Raw genomic sequence first — 17169 nt, 5'->3', positions numbered from 1 at the left:
CATCACAGACCACAGTCTGGACATCTCGAAACTACAGTGACAGCCATTTATCTGTTCAGCGAGTACTGACTGAGCACCCGTGATGTGCGAAACACCGTTCTGCACACTGGGATTCCAGCAGGGAACAAGATGAAATCCTTTCCTTTCAGGGAGCTTGGTTCTGAACAGAGAGGCAGACAACAATCAAAGACACAAATGAGCAAGTTAATTGGAAGTATGAGTAATTGCTGTGAAGATGGTAAAATAAGTGCAGTGGAGGGTGACCGCATATTGGGGGAGGGGCCAGTGGGAAGCCTGACTCCTCTCTGAGGAGGTAATGTTCACGCAAGACCTGAGCTGAGCCAGTCTGGGGGGCACAGTAGACCGCTCAGAATGAACCGCAAAGACCCTCAGAGAGGAATGAGCTCGATGCATTCATGCAGCAGAAAGAAGGCTGGTATGGCTGGTGAGTGAACAAGGAATGATTAGAAATTTGGATTTTATCACAAGCCTTTGGAGAGTTTCAAGCAGGAGAATGAAAGGGAAGATCTGCTATACGTTATAATCTCTGGCAATTCTGTAGAGAATAAAGTGTGAGAAGCAGAGATGAGTTAGGAGGCTCTTGTAGTCATGGTGAGAGATGGTGACAGTCGGACCAGGAGAAGCAGGGACGGAGGGAATAAGTAGATAGTTGCGGAATGTGTGTAGAGGTTTTGAAAGAAGGAAACACCGGAGCAGATTCCGCTACCCTCCATCCCTGCCAATCCAACATAGATTTCATGACCTTCGTATATAAGCAGGAAATCTATTTATGCTAGATTCTACTGTTCATTTGTCGATTTCTGGCTTGGGAATGCAGAATAGCATGTTTGGTAGCAAAAATGATAGTTCACTTTTGAGTTGTTACAGAAAAGCCTAGTGAATAGAGGAACACTGAAACAAGTATGCATTTCTTGGCCCCAGTGGAACGGATTCAGAGCCAGTTTAACAGCCCACAGTGTCTTTCAAAGAAAGAACTTTTCCTGGGTCAAGAATCCAGGAAAGACTGACTCTGCTTGGGTTGTGTGGCCACTCCTGAACCAAATATTGGGTCTGGGGGTGAGGAGTGGGGGTGGTAAAGTGATGGCTGAGGCTTCCTTTATGTCCTGCATCCCATTAGTAGGACATGAAAGAGGGTCAGGGACATTTCCCTCAAGGCAGAGGTATAGACTAACAAAAACACTGTGTCTATGAAGATGCCTTCATTTGGATTTCTCAGATGCTACAGCCGCTAGGAGTGTCTGGCCAAAGGTCATAGCCAGGCCTAAACTGTAGCTCTCTAAAACTCTATCCCATTCTTTTGTCTTCAAAGGAACTTTTGTTAAAACCAAAATACAAGCCTTCTATTGATAATTTTTCCTTGTTGACTTCTTTATGTATTTGATTATTAAATATATAAAGTAATTTAAAAACTCTCAAGATTTTGCCATGGCCTAGCCCTCAGTGTTTTCTTCAGACAATAGAGGACATCGCATACCCCAGCACCAGTTTCTATGTGTTAAGCATAGCCAGTCCGAGAGCCCTGTTCTTATCAAGATGGCCCCAGGTTCCCTCCACTTGACTACACGCCTGTGTAACAGGAACTGTGGGCACAGAGTTTTTCAAGCAGTTCTGGGTGCAGAATGGGATGCTCTGCTTGCTCTAACCTAGCAGGCTCCCTTCCTTTTTATGCTCAGAACTCAAAGCCTCAGGGACACTCCTCTCTCGTGGATCTGTTTTCTGGGGAGAGGACCCACAGGGCTGAGAAGTCTAGGCTGTCTACCTAGGACACATTTGTTGGAGTGAGAAGGCATTGGACTTTGATTCCTTTTCATCCTCCCTCCTGTTTCCCCAAGCCCTTAGAACTTGGTCCCTCCTGGCTTTAACTGTTTATAAGCTCCCAGTCCCCTGGTTTGCTTAGGTTTTTTCTCTCTAATCCCAGGAATTCCATTTAGTTCAACCCATTTATTGAGTGGCCTCTACAAATAAGGCCCTAAATGTACACTCTGAAAATCACCTTCTTTGTGCCCCTTTATATTCTCCGTCTAAACACGTCTCAGCTAGGTAACAGGATTTGATTAATTTATACTAATGTGCAATAAACAACTTATTGAATTACTCGCTCAATAAACATTTATTGAGCATCAACTGTAAACCAGGTACTCTTAACAAGCACTGAAATGGCAGTGATTAAATTTCCTGGCCCCCTCAGATAAGTTATATTCTAATGGGGGAGACAGATAGTAAATAAATAAGTATATAATATGCCAGTAGAGTGAGTGGAGTAATTTTAAAACATAAAGCAGCCCTGCTAATGGGGGAGGGAAGAGTATGTGTACATGTGGGGGCGGGGGGTATCTTAGGTTCGTTGGGAAAGGTACCTCTGAGGAGAACAGACCTGCTATAGTGGGGGCAATGGGTGGGTAGACTTGGATTTAGAGAGAAATCTTTTTGGTAGGATTTCCAATTACTGAACTTCTCATCAAAAAATAATAATGGAGGAGCGCCTGGGTGTTTTAGTCGGCTAAGCGCCTGACTTCAGCTCAGGTCATGATCTCTTGGTCCTGGGATTGAGCCCCGCATTGGGCTCCCTGCTCAGCGGGGAGCCTGCTTCTCCCTCTCCCTCTGCCCTCCTCCCCACCTCATGCATGCACTGTCCTGCTTTTTCTCTCATTCTCTCTCTCTCTCAATAAATGAATAAAATCTTTTAAAAAATAATAACAGGTGGAAGATTTGTTTGGAATTTGGAGATGGAGGGCCTCTCCAGTACAGAGCTGTAGGCTGGACAGCTGCACCGTACAGACTCTCCTGTCCCCTTCCAGTTGGGGTCATGGTTCTGATCCCTCGACTAGCTCCTCATCACTGCCCTTCCCCAAGCTCGTCATCACCTGACTGTTTTCCTGTTTATCTCTCTGGTAGAACTTTCCTCTTGGCTTTCTTCCCAGCTACCACTTACATTCTCATCCTTGACGGTAATGCAGATCCTCCCATCACCTTGCCCTGGGCTGTTCTGAATAAATTGCTTTCCCTGTGACTCGGAAGAACCTATTCATTGTCCTGCCCTATGGGTTACTATGTAGTTTATCATTTCACTGGGACGCTTCTGAGAACAGAAGGGGCACTGTTAATAATTATGCTGGGCCTACAGGTATAGACTGGGACAATCCTCTGCAGACTGGGTGATTGGTCACCGTAGATATGTGGTCATTGTCCAGTTAGTTCCAGCCACAAGTGAACTGAGACTGCCCACTGCTAGCCTCTCATCTGGAGGCTGAGGTCGGGCTCCTTGCATGTGTGTCCAGAAGTCAAAACAGAGGTCATCACTCTTTGGTCACTAGTATTGTTTTTTACTCTCGGGCGTATTTTTCTAGTTTCCATCTTGGAGGTCCCTCAGTCTCCCCATACCAGGGGGAGGTACGCCCTTTGCCTAGTTTTTGTTCCTTTTCTGAGAATGGACAGAGACTTCCTAAACCTATTTTCTCTGCTGCTTCAAGCTGCTGCCTGGGATGAGATGTAGACTGTTCTTCTGTGTCCAGGTCTGAGATTGCTGTCTTCAGGCCCAGACACCCTTGCAAAACGCCGACCGGGCCTGTGTGTTTGCCGCTCCAGAGCAAAGATGAAATCTAAGGAGTTGGACTTCTAGAGCCAGAGTTGAACTGATTGCCCTTCCAGCCCCTGGACACTAAAAATATCCAGAAACATGGTGCATTGCTTCTTTACAAAGTTATATGCTAACAGCTTAAAAATTCAAGGGACATGATAAAACCCATGGTTTTTTGAAGAATGTTTTATAGATACTGAGATCAGGCATCAAAATTGGAAAGTAACATCCAAAAAACTTTTATAATAAGACCCTACTAGGTTATTTTTACCATAATAATAACAGTGACATCTTATTGGATTCAAATGTACTTTGCAGTACAGATTCCACAGTCCCTTTCCTGAATTCCCAAAAAGTTCTGAAAACTGGGGGAAAAAAACTCAAAGTTTGTCACAAGTTTGACAGCAAAACCTGAATTTGAATTGGCCCAAGTCTTATAGTCTTTATTTATTGTACTTAGTGTGAATATTCATGTTTTGCTACAGAAATATTACTATGTTTGGTTGCTTCCCCAGACTTCAGCAGTGTTAACTGTTACTATGTTTACCTGGGGTGTCAGTGGCCCAGTTGATTCGGATTTTTACTATTTCCTTCTAGCTCCCTGAATACTACATTCACCGCATTCCCAGAAGCCGGGAGGTTCAGCAGTCCTGGCTCTCCACGGTGCTCACCACCCTGTACTCCATGTGGCTCTCCTTTCCGCTGACTCACAGAGTGAAGCCAGATTTGGTATGTATAACCATCCCTAAGGGGAGGGGAAGTCACACTCCCGTAGACCCTTTATTAGTAATAGGACCATAGTATTTTCTTCACCAGCTACCATTTCTCAGTGTGTCAGATTTTAGACTAGACCTTTTACTAACGTAGGTTAAAATTTATCACTTGAATGCACTTTGTTGAAAGAGGTGAGATATTTGTCTTATCTTTCTAGCTATAATTTGAACTTGAAATTTGCCGTCTTCTCTCCCTTCTCTTTTTGGTGATAAGCCCAAACAGAACTGTATCTTTAACCAGTTTGTCTTCCTATTCACCTGTGGTTCCTGAGCCGACATCATGTGCTTATCAGCCAGAAGAGAGCCAGTTTTCTATTCCTTTTCAGTGCTTTTTGTTTTTGTCGAGACTCTCTTGCCAGATATGGTATAGAGTGGGATGAATGTTATACACACCCAAGGTTTTATAGTAAAGTAATACAGAAAATAGAAATATAAAAACTTAATTACTACACTGTATTTAACCTTACCTTCCTTATCATCTTAAGTTCTGTATGGTTTTTAGGATGAAGTTCTGTTATTAAATTCTAAATGCATATTAGCAGACAATGGAGAGCAATAGATATGTTATTATGGTAGTGTATACAGTGCTTAAATAATACTTTCATTCATATTTTAAGGCAGAATCCATTAATTGGCATAGCCTGACAGGAAGCTCTTTAGTTGCTCTCCACATACACGAGTTCTGGCACAGTGGATGTTGTTCTCATGAGTAGCTGAGCAGAAGTGTGTTTAGCTTGATTTTGAAAGATGTCTGGGAGTTTGGTCATTGCCTTTCATCAGCTGGATTATGGTTCAAGTCTCTTCTTTGGATGAGAATTTTAAAATCTGAATGATGCTACATGAGTAGTTTAGATTGTTTTTAAATGATTTAATTTACAAACAGTGAGATGCACAGATCTTTTTTTCTAAATTTTATTTAAATCTCTATACCCAACGTGAGGCTTGAACTCATCACCCGGAGATCAAGAGTCACATACTCTCCCAACTGAGCCAGCTAGGCGTCCCAAGAGATGTGCAGATCTTAAGGGTATAGTTTGCCCGTATCCCTATTTAAGATCCAGAACAATTCTGTCACCCCAGAAGGTTTTCTCCTGCTTTTTCCCAGTCAACCCCTGGGGCTGAGAAGCCACTTTCTGATTTCTATCACCATAGGTTAATGTTGCTTATATTTATTTTTAAATTTTTGACAAAATGAGTTTATCTCACAATCTCCCACCACATGTTTAATGTGTAGAATTTAGATATTGCCCTAAAAGATCATTATTGCCCAGAAAAGTTTATTTATTTCTAAAATTCAAAAGACAGAATGGAAAGGAGAAAAAAGGTCTTGACATTTTAAGCAGGAAATTTGGGATTTATATTTACTACATCACTAGAGGCATGGCCACCATCACTGGCAACAGCTAGCTTGAGTGTGGTTTAGGACTCTAAAGGGTTAAGGCTCAGAAGGAAGTAGTGACATGGTGGATGATGTGTGTCACAGACAGAGGAGCTCAGGTGACTGCCTAGCCTGAGTATTTGATACCCTTGTAGCGGAAAGAGTAACTGGTGGGGCATTAGGACACTTGGTCCCAGGCCCACTTTGGCTTTTATTTCATTTTAGTCAGTTCCCTTCTGGGCCTCATTCTTTACCTTAAAATGAAAGGATTGTACTAGATACCCTCTCAGTTTCCTTCTGACTTAGTCTAAGATTTTATGAGTGCTATAAATTTCCTTGTAAAAAGTGGAAGGAAAAAAATTATTATGATGTTTCTAAAGGAATAAGAGTGAAAAGGGGCAAGGGGTGTGAAATACTTATTTCCATTTTGAACTGAGTTAAAAAAAAAATTATTTCAAACCTGAGCGTTATCTGATTAGCTGTTCTGATACAGTTGGCCTCACAAAATGAATTTGCACTTAATGAAATCCCCTTCGCTTTACAGAGAAAAGTTAATGGTTAAGAGGCCTTTTTTATTACAGCATGTACATCTCTCCTGTAGTCACCTTTGGCTTTCTTATGACTTCCATCACAAAGCACTATTCCTTCTTTACTTCTTTTTTTAAAAAAATAAAATAAATAATCTCTCATGGTTCATTCCCCCTTTCTTGTCCTACCGATCTTCCTGCTTCTTATGTTCATAAATGAGTGAAACCATATGATAACTGTCTTTCTCTGCTTGACTTATTTCACTTAGCATTATCTCCTCCAGTCCCGTCCATGTTGCTGCAAATGTTGTGAAATCGTTCTTTTTGATGGCTGAGTAATAGTCCATTGTATATATGGATCACATCTTCTCAATCCAGTCATCTGTTGAAGGGCATCTCGGCTCCTTCCACAATTTGGCACACAAGTAATGAATCATGGAACTTTACATCAAAAATTTGGAATGTACTGTATGGTGACTAACATAACATAATAAAAAGTTATTATTAAAAAATTAATAAAAAATAAAATAAATAAAAAGAAAAGTGAAAGAAAAACCCACTCTTAGAAGGGATGGCAGCATCAGACCTTAAATCACTAGAGTTATCTGAACGGCCAGGTGCCTTTCTGCTCGGCTTTAAAATGTGTGCACCTGAGTCGTCTGCACCACTCAGCTATCTCTGTACCTCACTTTGCCACCGTAAGATATAAACACAGGTACTTATTGTTCTAGAATGAGTGCTGAATAATAGAACATTTTCATGTTTTCCAAATGGAAATTCCATCTGGTATATAACAGGTACTGTTTATTGAGCACTACATGTGCCAGATGTGGTACCGGGTGCTCGCATCCCTGCCGTATGAGTTGGTAGTGCTGTTGTTCACATTTAGTGGATGAGGAAACTGAGGCGCTGACGCAGGAGGTTACTTGCCCAGAGTTCGCACAACCGAAAAATAGTGGAGCTAGGACTAGAAGCCAGGCCTTACTGATTCCAAAGCCCGAAGTGTTAACCCCTGAACCACATGCCACCATTTCTGGTTCACACCATGGACGCTGTGTTCATTCATTCAGACCAATTAAGAATCAGTTGATACATTACTTTTTCAAATAAATTACATGAAATATCACTCCCCCTAAATACTAGTATAAAATGAAAATAAATCCCAGCAACTCCACTTAAGTACCTGCTTTCATAGCAGATTTAACACTGTTGCAATTGAGTAATAACAGCATATATTTCAAAATTAAATGTCATGTATATCTGTCAAAATATTTTTTAAACAAAACGGATAATAAAAATAGGAAATAATACTATTAAAGAAGTATAATTACAAAATTCTACAAATTAGATTGACTTGGAAAATAAAACAAATTCATATTTACCAGTTTCCTGTTACAGAAATATGTATAGATAAAACCATTGTGAGGATATGGACTGTTTCATGTCTTAATTGACCTTTTGGATGAGAACAGTAATCTAAAACCTTAGGTTATTTAAAGGAAAAAGTATATGAGTCTGTTTATTGAGTGTATATTAAAATTCATGCTTGTTTCATCCAAGCCAATTATTAAATGAGGAGCTTGTCTTAGAGAGAAGTTTATCAATTCTGTTTGGAGCCCTCAGTCTAACCTCTGTCAATAATTGGAAAGGATAGTTTCTTCTTTTACAACATCATCAAATGCTTTTTAGGTGGTTCTAATATTTCACACATCATATTTTTTAAGAAATAGGCATCTTTGAATAAATGCCATAAATTCATAAGACTACTGTTGAGTTTGAAAAGATAATGGAACCGAAAACAGATCAGTAGTTGCCAGCATCTGGGGGTGGCGCAGGGACTGACTACGAAAGGACTTAAAGGAACTTTTTCTGGGTGAAAAACTGCCCTGTATCTTGATTGTAGTTAGTTGATTGTATGTGTTTGTCAAAACTCAGACCCGTACGCTAAAAAGGATAAGTTTTACTATGGATTAAAATGTCTATCATCGCCAAAAGCGGCACCTTTGGCTTCCAGTAGTCTTATATATGGCATTTCACTATCTTTGAGTGAAAGCGATTTGGTGAGTCATTGCTTACCGCTCTTGACACTAATCACCCCAGTGTTTATAAGGCCTAGAGAAGTGGAGCAAATACTTGAATTGAGTTGACAGCATTTGTCTAAAATTTCTGACCTAAAATGCAGCACCTTTGTATTAAAAATATGGGTCAAGGAGCATCAGTAGCAAAAATGACATTTCATCAAATGAACTTCCGTTTTTCTCTGTTACCTTGGAAGCAGCAAGTACAGTTAGTCAAATTTGAAATGCCGTATTATGTTTGATTTGTAGACGAGTCTATCCTCAAAGTGGTAGTTTTTAAAAGGATACATCAAGTGCTCTTAAGAGGATACAGCAAGTGCCTGCTGTGCTACTTTTCCAGTTGGATATCTAATAGACATCTGAAACTTTCGTAGTCCAAAATAGGAGATATTTCCTACTCTTTCCCCATTTTAGCAAATTTGCTGGAGTGAAATCCCCAGGAGACATCTTTGATTCCTCTTTCCCACACCTTACTTCCTGTGTTCAATAGCAAGTCCTGCCAGCCATGTCTTTGAAATTTATCACCTGTCTGTTTATTTCTGTCCATCTTCACTCCCGCTGTGCCGTCCAGCCCCCACATGGCATGCTCTCCTAACCTGTCTGAATGTGGAAGGAAGTTCATGACCACCTGCAACTTCTTTACCACTTAACAATCAGTGTAAATTTTTTAATGTGATTTAAATTCTGTTACTTCACACTTAAAAATCCTCCAGTGGTTTTCTATGCTGGTAGAGTCCAAACAGTGTAGCCTGTGTGCTCCAGCCCTGACCTGCTTCTTTGACCTCTTCTCCTCCTCTCTTCCCTTAGTTTACATGTGCCAGCCACACCTGCTGCCTTTTAAAAACCAAAAACAAACAAACAAAAAAAGCCAGCTGATTCATATCTCAGAGCCTTTGTCCTTGTTATTCTGTGCTTGGGACTCTTTACTCCTGATCTAAACATAACCAGATCCTTTTTGTTCTTTGAGTTCAAATGTTATCTCCTTACAAAGGCCTGAGCCTTTGTAGCACTTCTCCAGCTAATGTCCTCATCCCTCTGTCACATTGTCCTGCTTTATTTTCTTCATAGTACTAATCCCAATAAAAGTTCTCTTTTTAATGTATTTGTTGTCTTCTTATTCCATAAGAAACCGTGCCTGCCTTGTTCACTTTTGGGAAGCTGGTGCCCGGCCCATGGTGACCTCTCAGCACATCTCCTGAATAAACGGTCCAGTCACAGTGCTAGTTACTCAGGGTGCAAACATAAGTGAGACATGGGCCGGGTCCTCAGAGAGCTTATACTCTGGTGGAGGAAACAAATGGGAAAGTAATTGTAATTCAATATGCCAAGTTCCTTAGTGATAGCAAGTGAAAATTGCCATAGGAGTACCAGAAGAGGGGATGTCAGGGGTTCATTCCCAAATATTTGTTGAGGGTCTACTCTGTGCCAGGATTTATACTGTGTGTGAGAGGTATAAAAGTAAGCACAGTAGACAGCAGTCTTGCCTATAGCTGGATGGTTATAGTGTGATCAATCCTCTCTGGGGAGTGGGGTAAGGCTTCAGAGTAGAGATGACATTTAAACAAAGGTGGATAAGAGAAAATTAAAAAAAGTCATTTTAAGAAGAGTGAAAGATCAATAAGTCAGCTGAGAGAATCACATGATGTAAGATGAATCACAAGATTTCAGCATAAAGTTGAAGTCTTTAGACTACACCTTTATTAATTGGCATTTTACATCTAATATTTTATTGTTATTAGAAATTAATAGGACCTGGGAAGAATTCAGTGGAAATAATAAGTAGTCATTTTTACAAAACTAGATATCATAGGTACTGTTAAGATGGCATATTGGGGGGCGCCTGGGTGGCACAGCAGTTAAGCGTCTGCCTTCGGCTCAGGGCGTGATCCCAGTGATCTGGGATCGAGCCCCACATCAGGCTCTTCTGCTATGAGCCTGCTTCTTCCTCTCCCACTCCCCCTGCTTGTGTTCCCTCTCTCACTGGCTGTCTCTATCTCTGTCGAATAAATAAATAAAATCTTTAAAAAAAAAAAAAAAAAAGATGGCATATTGGGCTTTTTTCTTTATAATCGCCACAAACGGACTTTTCTCGTTGAAATCCCAGTGGTTAATGGAAATAACCACTTAACCATTTTATTGATTCTGACATTGATTCATGAGAATGAATCCACCTAAGAGTCATATTTTTAAAATCTTTTAGAAAAATAACATTTATTGAGGGGTGCCTGGGTGGCTCAGTCAGTTAAGCATCTGACTCTTGATCTCAGCTCAGGTCTCAATCACAAGGTCGTGAGTTCAAGCCCCACATTGAAAAAAAAAATTATTGAGCTATTCCAATATGTCTGGCACTCTCCTAAGTACTTTACATACGTTAACTCATTTAATTTTCCTAACAGTCTTCTGACACAGTACTCTTTATATTCATTCCATAGATGAGGAGCCCAAAGTCCAGAGAGGTCTAAGTAACCAAGGTCACAGAACTAGTCAGTGCAGCTTAACTCCGGTTCTCTTTAGAAATGTATTGGTATCTGCCAGAAGTAGCTAACTTGCTCAATTCAGAACTTAACTGGTCTTTTTTTTTTTAACATCTGTATCGCAGTAGGCACTGAAGGGGATTAATGCAATATAGCCAATGACCTTGGTTAGCTTCAAGAAAAATAAAGAAACAACAGGTAGACATGAACTAGAGAGTAATTCTCCTGGGAAAAAACTATTTAGATCAGAAATTGTTCTTTCATCTGTGCAGCTGCAGCTTGTTCTGCTACTGGAGATTCTTTTAAAAAAACATTTGAACACATCTTTTTTTTTTTAGCTTTTTTTAACATTTTGAAATAATTACAGATCCCAGGGAGTTGCGGAAATAATACATGGAGGTTCATGTACTCTTTACCCAGCTTCCCCTGGTGGTGACATCATATATAACTGCAGTACAGTGTCAAAGCCAGAAAGTATATATTAGTACAATACTGTTAACCAGACTACAGACCTTACTCTCTTTTCACTGTTTTTTTGTATACATTCATGTGTGGTTGTATGAGTGTGTATGTATAGTTCTCTGCTACTTTATTCGTGTAGTTATTTGTGTAATCACCACCAAAATCAAGATTCAAAACTGTTGTCACTGCAAAAGAACTCCCCGGTGCTTACCCCATCCCTGTCTCCTGGCAGCCACTGATCTGTTTTCCATCTGTACAGTTTGTCATTTCAAAAATGTTCTAGAAATAAAATCAAATACTGTGAAACTTTTTGAAATTGACCTTTTTTGCTAAGCGTAGTGGTCTTGAGATTTATTCATTTTTTTGCATGTATCGGTAATTCCTTTCTATTGCTGAATAGAATTCCATTGTACAGATGTACCACAGTATGCTTAGCCATTCATGCATTGAAGGACATTTGAATTGTTTTCAGTTTTCTCCTGCTATAAATAAAGTTCCTATGAACATTTATGTGCAGGTTTTTGTGTAAGTATTAAGTTCTCATTTCTGTAGGCAAATGCCCACAAATGAGATTGCTGGGTCTGATAGAAGGTTCAAGTTAAATTTTGTAAGAAACTGCCGAACTGTTTTCTGTAGTGGCTATTACCATTTTGCGTCTTACTAGCAGTGTATGAGAAATCCAGTTTCTCTGCATTCTCTCCAGGTTTTGATATTATCACTATTTCATAAGTGTGTAGTGATATGCCATTGTGGTTTTAATTTGTATTTTCCTAGTTGCCAGAATGTCGAATATCTTTTCATGTGCTTGTCATTAATATTCCTTCTTCACCGAGAGGTCTGTTCATGTCTTTTTGCCCATTTTCTAACTGAATTGTTTTACTTTTGAGTTTCGAGAGTTCTTGTCTATATTCTAGATATAAGGCTTTTGTGCAATATTGTGGTTTACAAATATTTTCTTCCAGGTCATAGCTTCTCTTTTCATCTTCCTAACAGGGAGTTTCACAGAGCAGAAGTTTTTATTTTGATGAAGTCTCATTTATCAATTTTTTATTTTGGTCGTCACGTCTAAGAACTCAGGTGAAGAGTTCTAGATTCCACCTAGCCTTAGATTCCAAAGATTTCCTCATTTTTTTCCCAAAAGTTTTATAGTTTTATGTTTTACTTTTGAATACCATAGATCATTTTGAATCAATTTTTGTATAAAATATAAGGTCTAGATGAAGGCTCATTTTCCAATAGATGTCCAGCATGGTCTGTTTAAAAAAAAAAAAAATTCCTTCCTCCATGGAATTGCTTTTGCCTCTTAGTCAAAAATCAGTTGGGAATTAAAAAAAAAAAAAACAGTTTGGTGTGTTTATGTTTATCTGTTCCTGGAATCTCTGTTTCATTGATCTCTGTGTCTGTCCCTCTGCCAGTACCACATTGTTATGAATGAAAAAGCTGTATGTAGTACATCTTAACTTCAAGTCAAATGATTTTTCCCATTTTATTCTTCTTTTTAAAAATTGCTTTAGCTATTCTAGTTCCTTTGCCTTTTTATGTAAATCTTGGAATAAACTTGTCTATATGTACAACAAAATTTTGCTGGGATTTTGACAGGAATTACATCATATGTATGAATTAGTTTTGGGGAAATTGGCATCTCTACTATATTGAATCACCAGTCCATAGCCATGGTATGTCTCTCCATTTAATTTAGGTCTTCTTTTATTTCTTTCACCATCATCGTGTGATTTTCCGTATATAAACACATGCATATTTTTTTAATTGATACCTTGGTATTTCACTCTTTTGAAATGATTGTAAATTATAAATGGTATTATGTTTTTAATTTTCGTTTCTACATGTTTGTTGCTAATATAGAAATACAACTGATCTTTGTTTTTTATCTCATATCCTGTGATCTTGCTTATTAAATTCTAGGAATTTTAAAAATAGATTTCCTGGGACTTTCTAGACAATCATGTATTCTGCAAATAGGGAAAGTTTTTTCTTTCCAACCAGTATATCATTTGTTTCCTTTTCTTGCCTTATTGCACTGGCTAGGATTTCTAGTATCATATTGAATAAGAGTGGTGAGAACAGGCATCTTTGTCTTGTTCCAGGTTTTAGGAGAAATGCATTCACTCTTTTACCACTAAGGAAGACGTCAACTGTGGGTTTTTTGTAGATGTTCTTTGTCAGGTTGAGAAAGCTTCCCTTCTGTATTAGTCCGGGATCTCCAGAAAAACTGAACCAGAGCCAATGGTACAGGATTTTACTCAGCCTTTTTGTTCTGTTCAGGTCTTCAATTGATTGAATGAGGACCATCCACATTGGTAGGGAGAGCAATCTGCTTTACTTAGTCTGCCCATTCAGATATTAATTTCACCCCAAAATACTCACACAGACATACCCAGAATGATGTTTGACCAAACGTCTGGACCCCTCATTGCCCAGTCAACTTGACACGTAGTATTAACCATCAACCTCTGTTCCTAATTTGCCAAAAATGAAAAAATTAATGTCATTAATGACAGAATGAATTTTGTCAGGTCTTTTTGCATCAATTAATACATGATATCGTGTGATTTTTCTTTAGCCTATTAATATTGTGCATTATATTGATTGATTTTCAAATATTGAAACACACTTGAATTCCTGGAATAAATCTCACCTGATCATGATGTATAATTCTTTTACTATATACCTGGATTTGACTTGCTAGTAATTTGTTGAGAATTTTTATAATGATAGTCATGAGGGGTATTCGTCTTTAGTTTTCTATATCGGACTCTCTTTGTCCCATTTTGGTCTTGAGATAATACTAGGCTTATAAAATGATTGAGAAGTGCTTCACCCTCTTTGTTTTCAGAAGATTGTTTAGAATTGATGTTAATTCCCCATTGTTAATCCCCCATGATGTAAAATTCCCCATTAAGCCACCTGGTCCTGAAGATTTCTTTTTCAGGAGCTTTTTAGTTGTGAATTATATTTCTTTAATAGTCATAAGATTATTCAGACTATCTGTCTCATATTAGGTGAATTTTGGTAGTTTGTGATTTTCAAGGAATTGTTCCATTTCATCTAAATTATTATGTACATAGAATTGTTTGTGGTATTCCCTTATTGTCGTCCCTTATTGTCTTTTCTTTTTTCTTTAACAGCTTTAGGATCTATAGTTATAGCCTCTGTTTCTTTCTTGATATTGGCACAGTCTGTCTTCTTTCTCTTTTTACATTTGTCATTCTTGCTAAAGATTTATCAATTTTGTTGATCTTTTTAAAGAAACAGCTCTGGGGCACCTTGGTGGCTCAGTTGGTTAGCTTCTGCCTTTAGCTCAGGTCATGATCCCAGGGTCCTGGGATCGAGCCCCTCATTAGGCTCCCTGCTCAGTGAGGAGCCTGCTTCTCCCTTACCCTTTCCCCCTGCCCACTCATGCTCTCTCTCGCTCACTCTCTCTCTCAAATAAATAAATAAAATCTTTAAAAAAAGAAAGAAAGAAAGAATCAGCTCTTTTTACATTTATTTTCTCTGCTCTTTATTATTTCCTTTCTTCTGGTTGCTTTGAGTTCATTTTGTTCTTCTTTTGGTTTCTTAAGGTAGGGGCTTAGACTATTGATTTAAGACCTTTCCTCTTTTCTAATATAAGCGTATAGTGCTACTAATTTCTCTTTCAGCACTGTTTTACCTTCATCTTACAAATGTGGATATGTTGCATTTTCATTTTATTTGATTCCAAGTATTTTTTTTTACATCCTTTGAGACTTCTTTGACCCACAGATTTAGAGTGCTTTGCTTAATTTCTAAGTATTGGAGATTTTTTCCCCTATTATCTTTCTGTTATTGATTTCTAGTTGGATCCCATTGTGGTCAGGAAACATGCTCTGTTTTTAAATATATCGAGGTTTGTTTCATGATCCAGGATGCAATCTATCTTGGTGAGCATTCCATGGGCACTTGAATAGTATGTGTATTCTGTTGTTGTGTGGAGTGTTTAGAATTGTTTGTTACATGCTGTTGGTGGGCAGTGTGATTGAGTTCTTCTATATCTTTGTTGATTTTCTGTTTAATACATCTACTGATAGCCACTGGAGACATGGAACACTTTGTTGGCCCTTCTAAAACTATGGCTAAGTAGTCCTGTTGATCTTGGCCCTTCATAATCTGTTTTATGCCCTTTTCCCCCTACTGTGATAGACATGTTGATCTCTCAGGAATATGAACTCTTTGTAGTTCACTGTTCGCATCTTGAAATCCAAAGATTTCTTCACTGTTGTGTCTTCTATAGTTTCTTCTAAAGGTAGGAGTCTTTGAGTCAGTCTTTGAGTGAGTAGACTGATCTCGTGCTCTCTTGAAAATGTACTCCTGATAAGAAATTAGTTTGTTTTAAGGAGAAGAAGAGAAAGTTGAATTTGAGAGATTGCTAATCATTAAGCTACAGTAAGAGGACTGCTTATTTTGGGGGAAAAAGATCTGTACAGTTCTCGAGGGCTGTGTATTTTTGTGTTTCCCATGGTCCCTTCCTAGAAGAGTGCCTTCCACATATTTGTGGAATGACTTAAAAATAAATGAATGAATACTGGATGATGTGAGTCATCACAAAAACAAAGACACCCACTCCCTAAACTGGTACTCTTCTCAGGCTTTATTGAGAGTCTGAAAAACCAGAAGGGTTTCCCGAGTCCGCAGTGTTTGATTACTGGCTTCATGCCAACCTGACTGTTGTTAAATACTCAAGGAAAGAGCTCTGCATACGAAAATGAAACCTAATTTAATTTTTAATCAAGTAAAAAACAAATTTCAGATTCTACATATATAACAAATTGGAAAGAAATGGACCATTTCAGCCTGATACTCTGCCTTTTTGCCTGAAGCTGAAGCTCGTTTAATTCACCATGACAAATTCAGATGTATTTATTACATGTATACTCATGCTTTGTATGAAAGAAGGCCATTATTTTACTTAGTCATTTTTTCCCATGTTCCATACCCAGTTTGAGCTGTGAAATAGTCTAAGTTCAGTAGCAAATTGATGACATAGAGAGTGGGTTATTGTCCATAAATGGGATACTGTGATTTTTTTTCATTAGATATTTTCTGTGGTGAGCCACAAACTGGGTGGCACTGGGATTACCACTGTTTGCATAGTATATAAAATTTTTATTGGCCTATTGATTGACATGTGTTTGGATCATTAAGAAGAGTCAATTAACTTCTTGTTGATATGCCAGAATTCTTACAGGAACTTTCTTTTTCCCCTGAATTGCTGTTTGGTTCTCTTTATATAACGACCTTCATCTGGTATTATATTTTTTGGTGATCAAAAACCTTTCTAACATGTTCAAAGGAAACCTAGCTGTACAAAGAGAAAGTCAGCTGACTCAAGATGCCTATCTATAAATGGAGTTAAGTGAGAATAAGGTTTTTCCAGCCAAATCAAATAAGAAATGATTAGACCACAATTGTCTACTGCTTCATGTTTTCCAAGATTAATGAAATCATACTTGGGAGACATTTGTTTAAATTTGTCCAGGTCCTGTACCTCTGTTAACCAGTCCTCTGTAACACATTAAAATAATGTCAGTGTTCCTTTTACCCAGCTTATATTTCTTCTCGGTACATGCATTGTAAACTTAGCAGCATTCATAAAGACAGAGAAGAACCAACTGTATATCGTACGTGCATTTAGCAAGTCTGATGATGGCCAGAGTCCACTGTGAGAAGTGGTTCCATGTGAAAATCCTCCCACATATCTGGTTTCTTATGACTGACAGGCTGCCTTTCCCAGCTGCATGGTGAAATTACCAGCTGTGCCACTGACACATTGGCCGGGTGACAACCCGTAGCTGCTTCCATCCACAAATGAGGTATTTAATTTAAATGTTAAGACTTCTGTT

The 17169-nt window shown here is 38.7% G+C and overlaps 1 protein-coding gene across 5 annotated transcripts in view; it reads left to right on the top strand.

Annotated features, from left to right (window-relative positions):
• Positions 1–17169, top strand: part of ALG14 (ALG14 UDP-N-acetylglucosaminyltransferase subunit) — a 112810-nt gene that overhangs the window by 27774 nt on the left and 67867 nt on the right. For all 5 annotated transcript variants that reach the window (XM_045801733.2, XM_087866115.1, XM_045801732.2 and 2 more), the window contains exon 3: positions 4196–4327. In XM_045801733.2, coding sequence (XP_045657689.1) covers positions 4196–4327 — 132 coding nt within the window. The remainder of the gene's footprint in view (positions 1–4195; positions 4328–17169) is intronic.

This window comes from Ursus americanus, chromosome 12 (genome assembly GCF_024610735.1).
Source record: "Ursus americanus isolate L20-20 chromosome 12, mUrsAme1.1.p, whole genome shotgun sequence".
Lineage (NCBI taxonomy): Eukaryota > Metazoa > Chordata > Mammalia > Carnivora > Ursidae > Ursus > Ursus americanus.
Note: the sequence above shows the minus strand (reverse complement) of the source record. Positions and strands in the feature narration are given on the sequence as shown.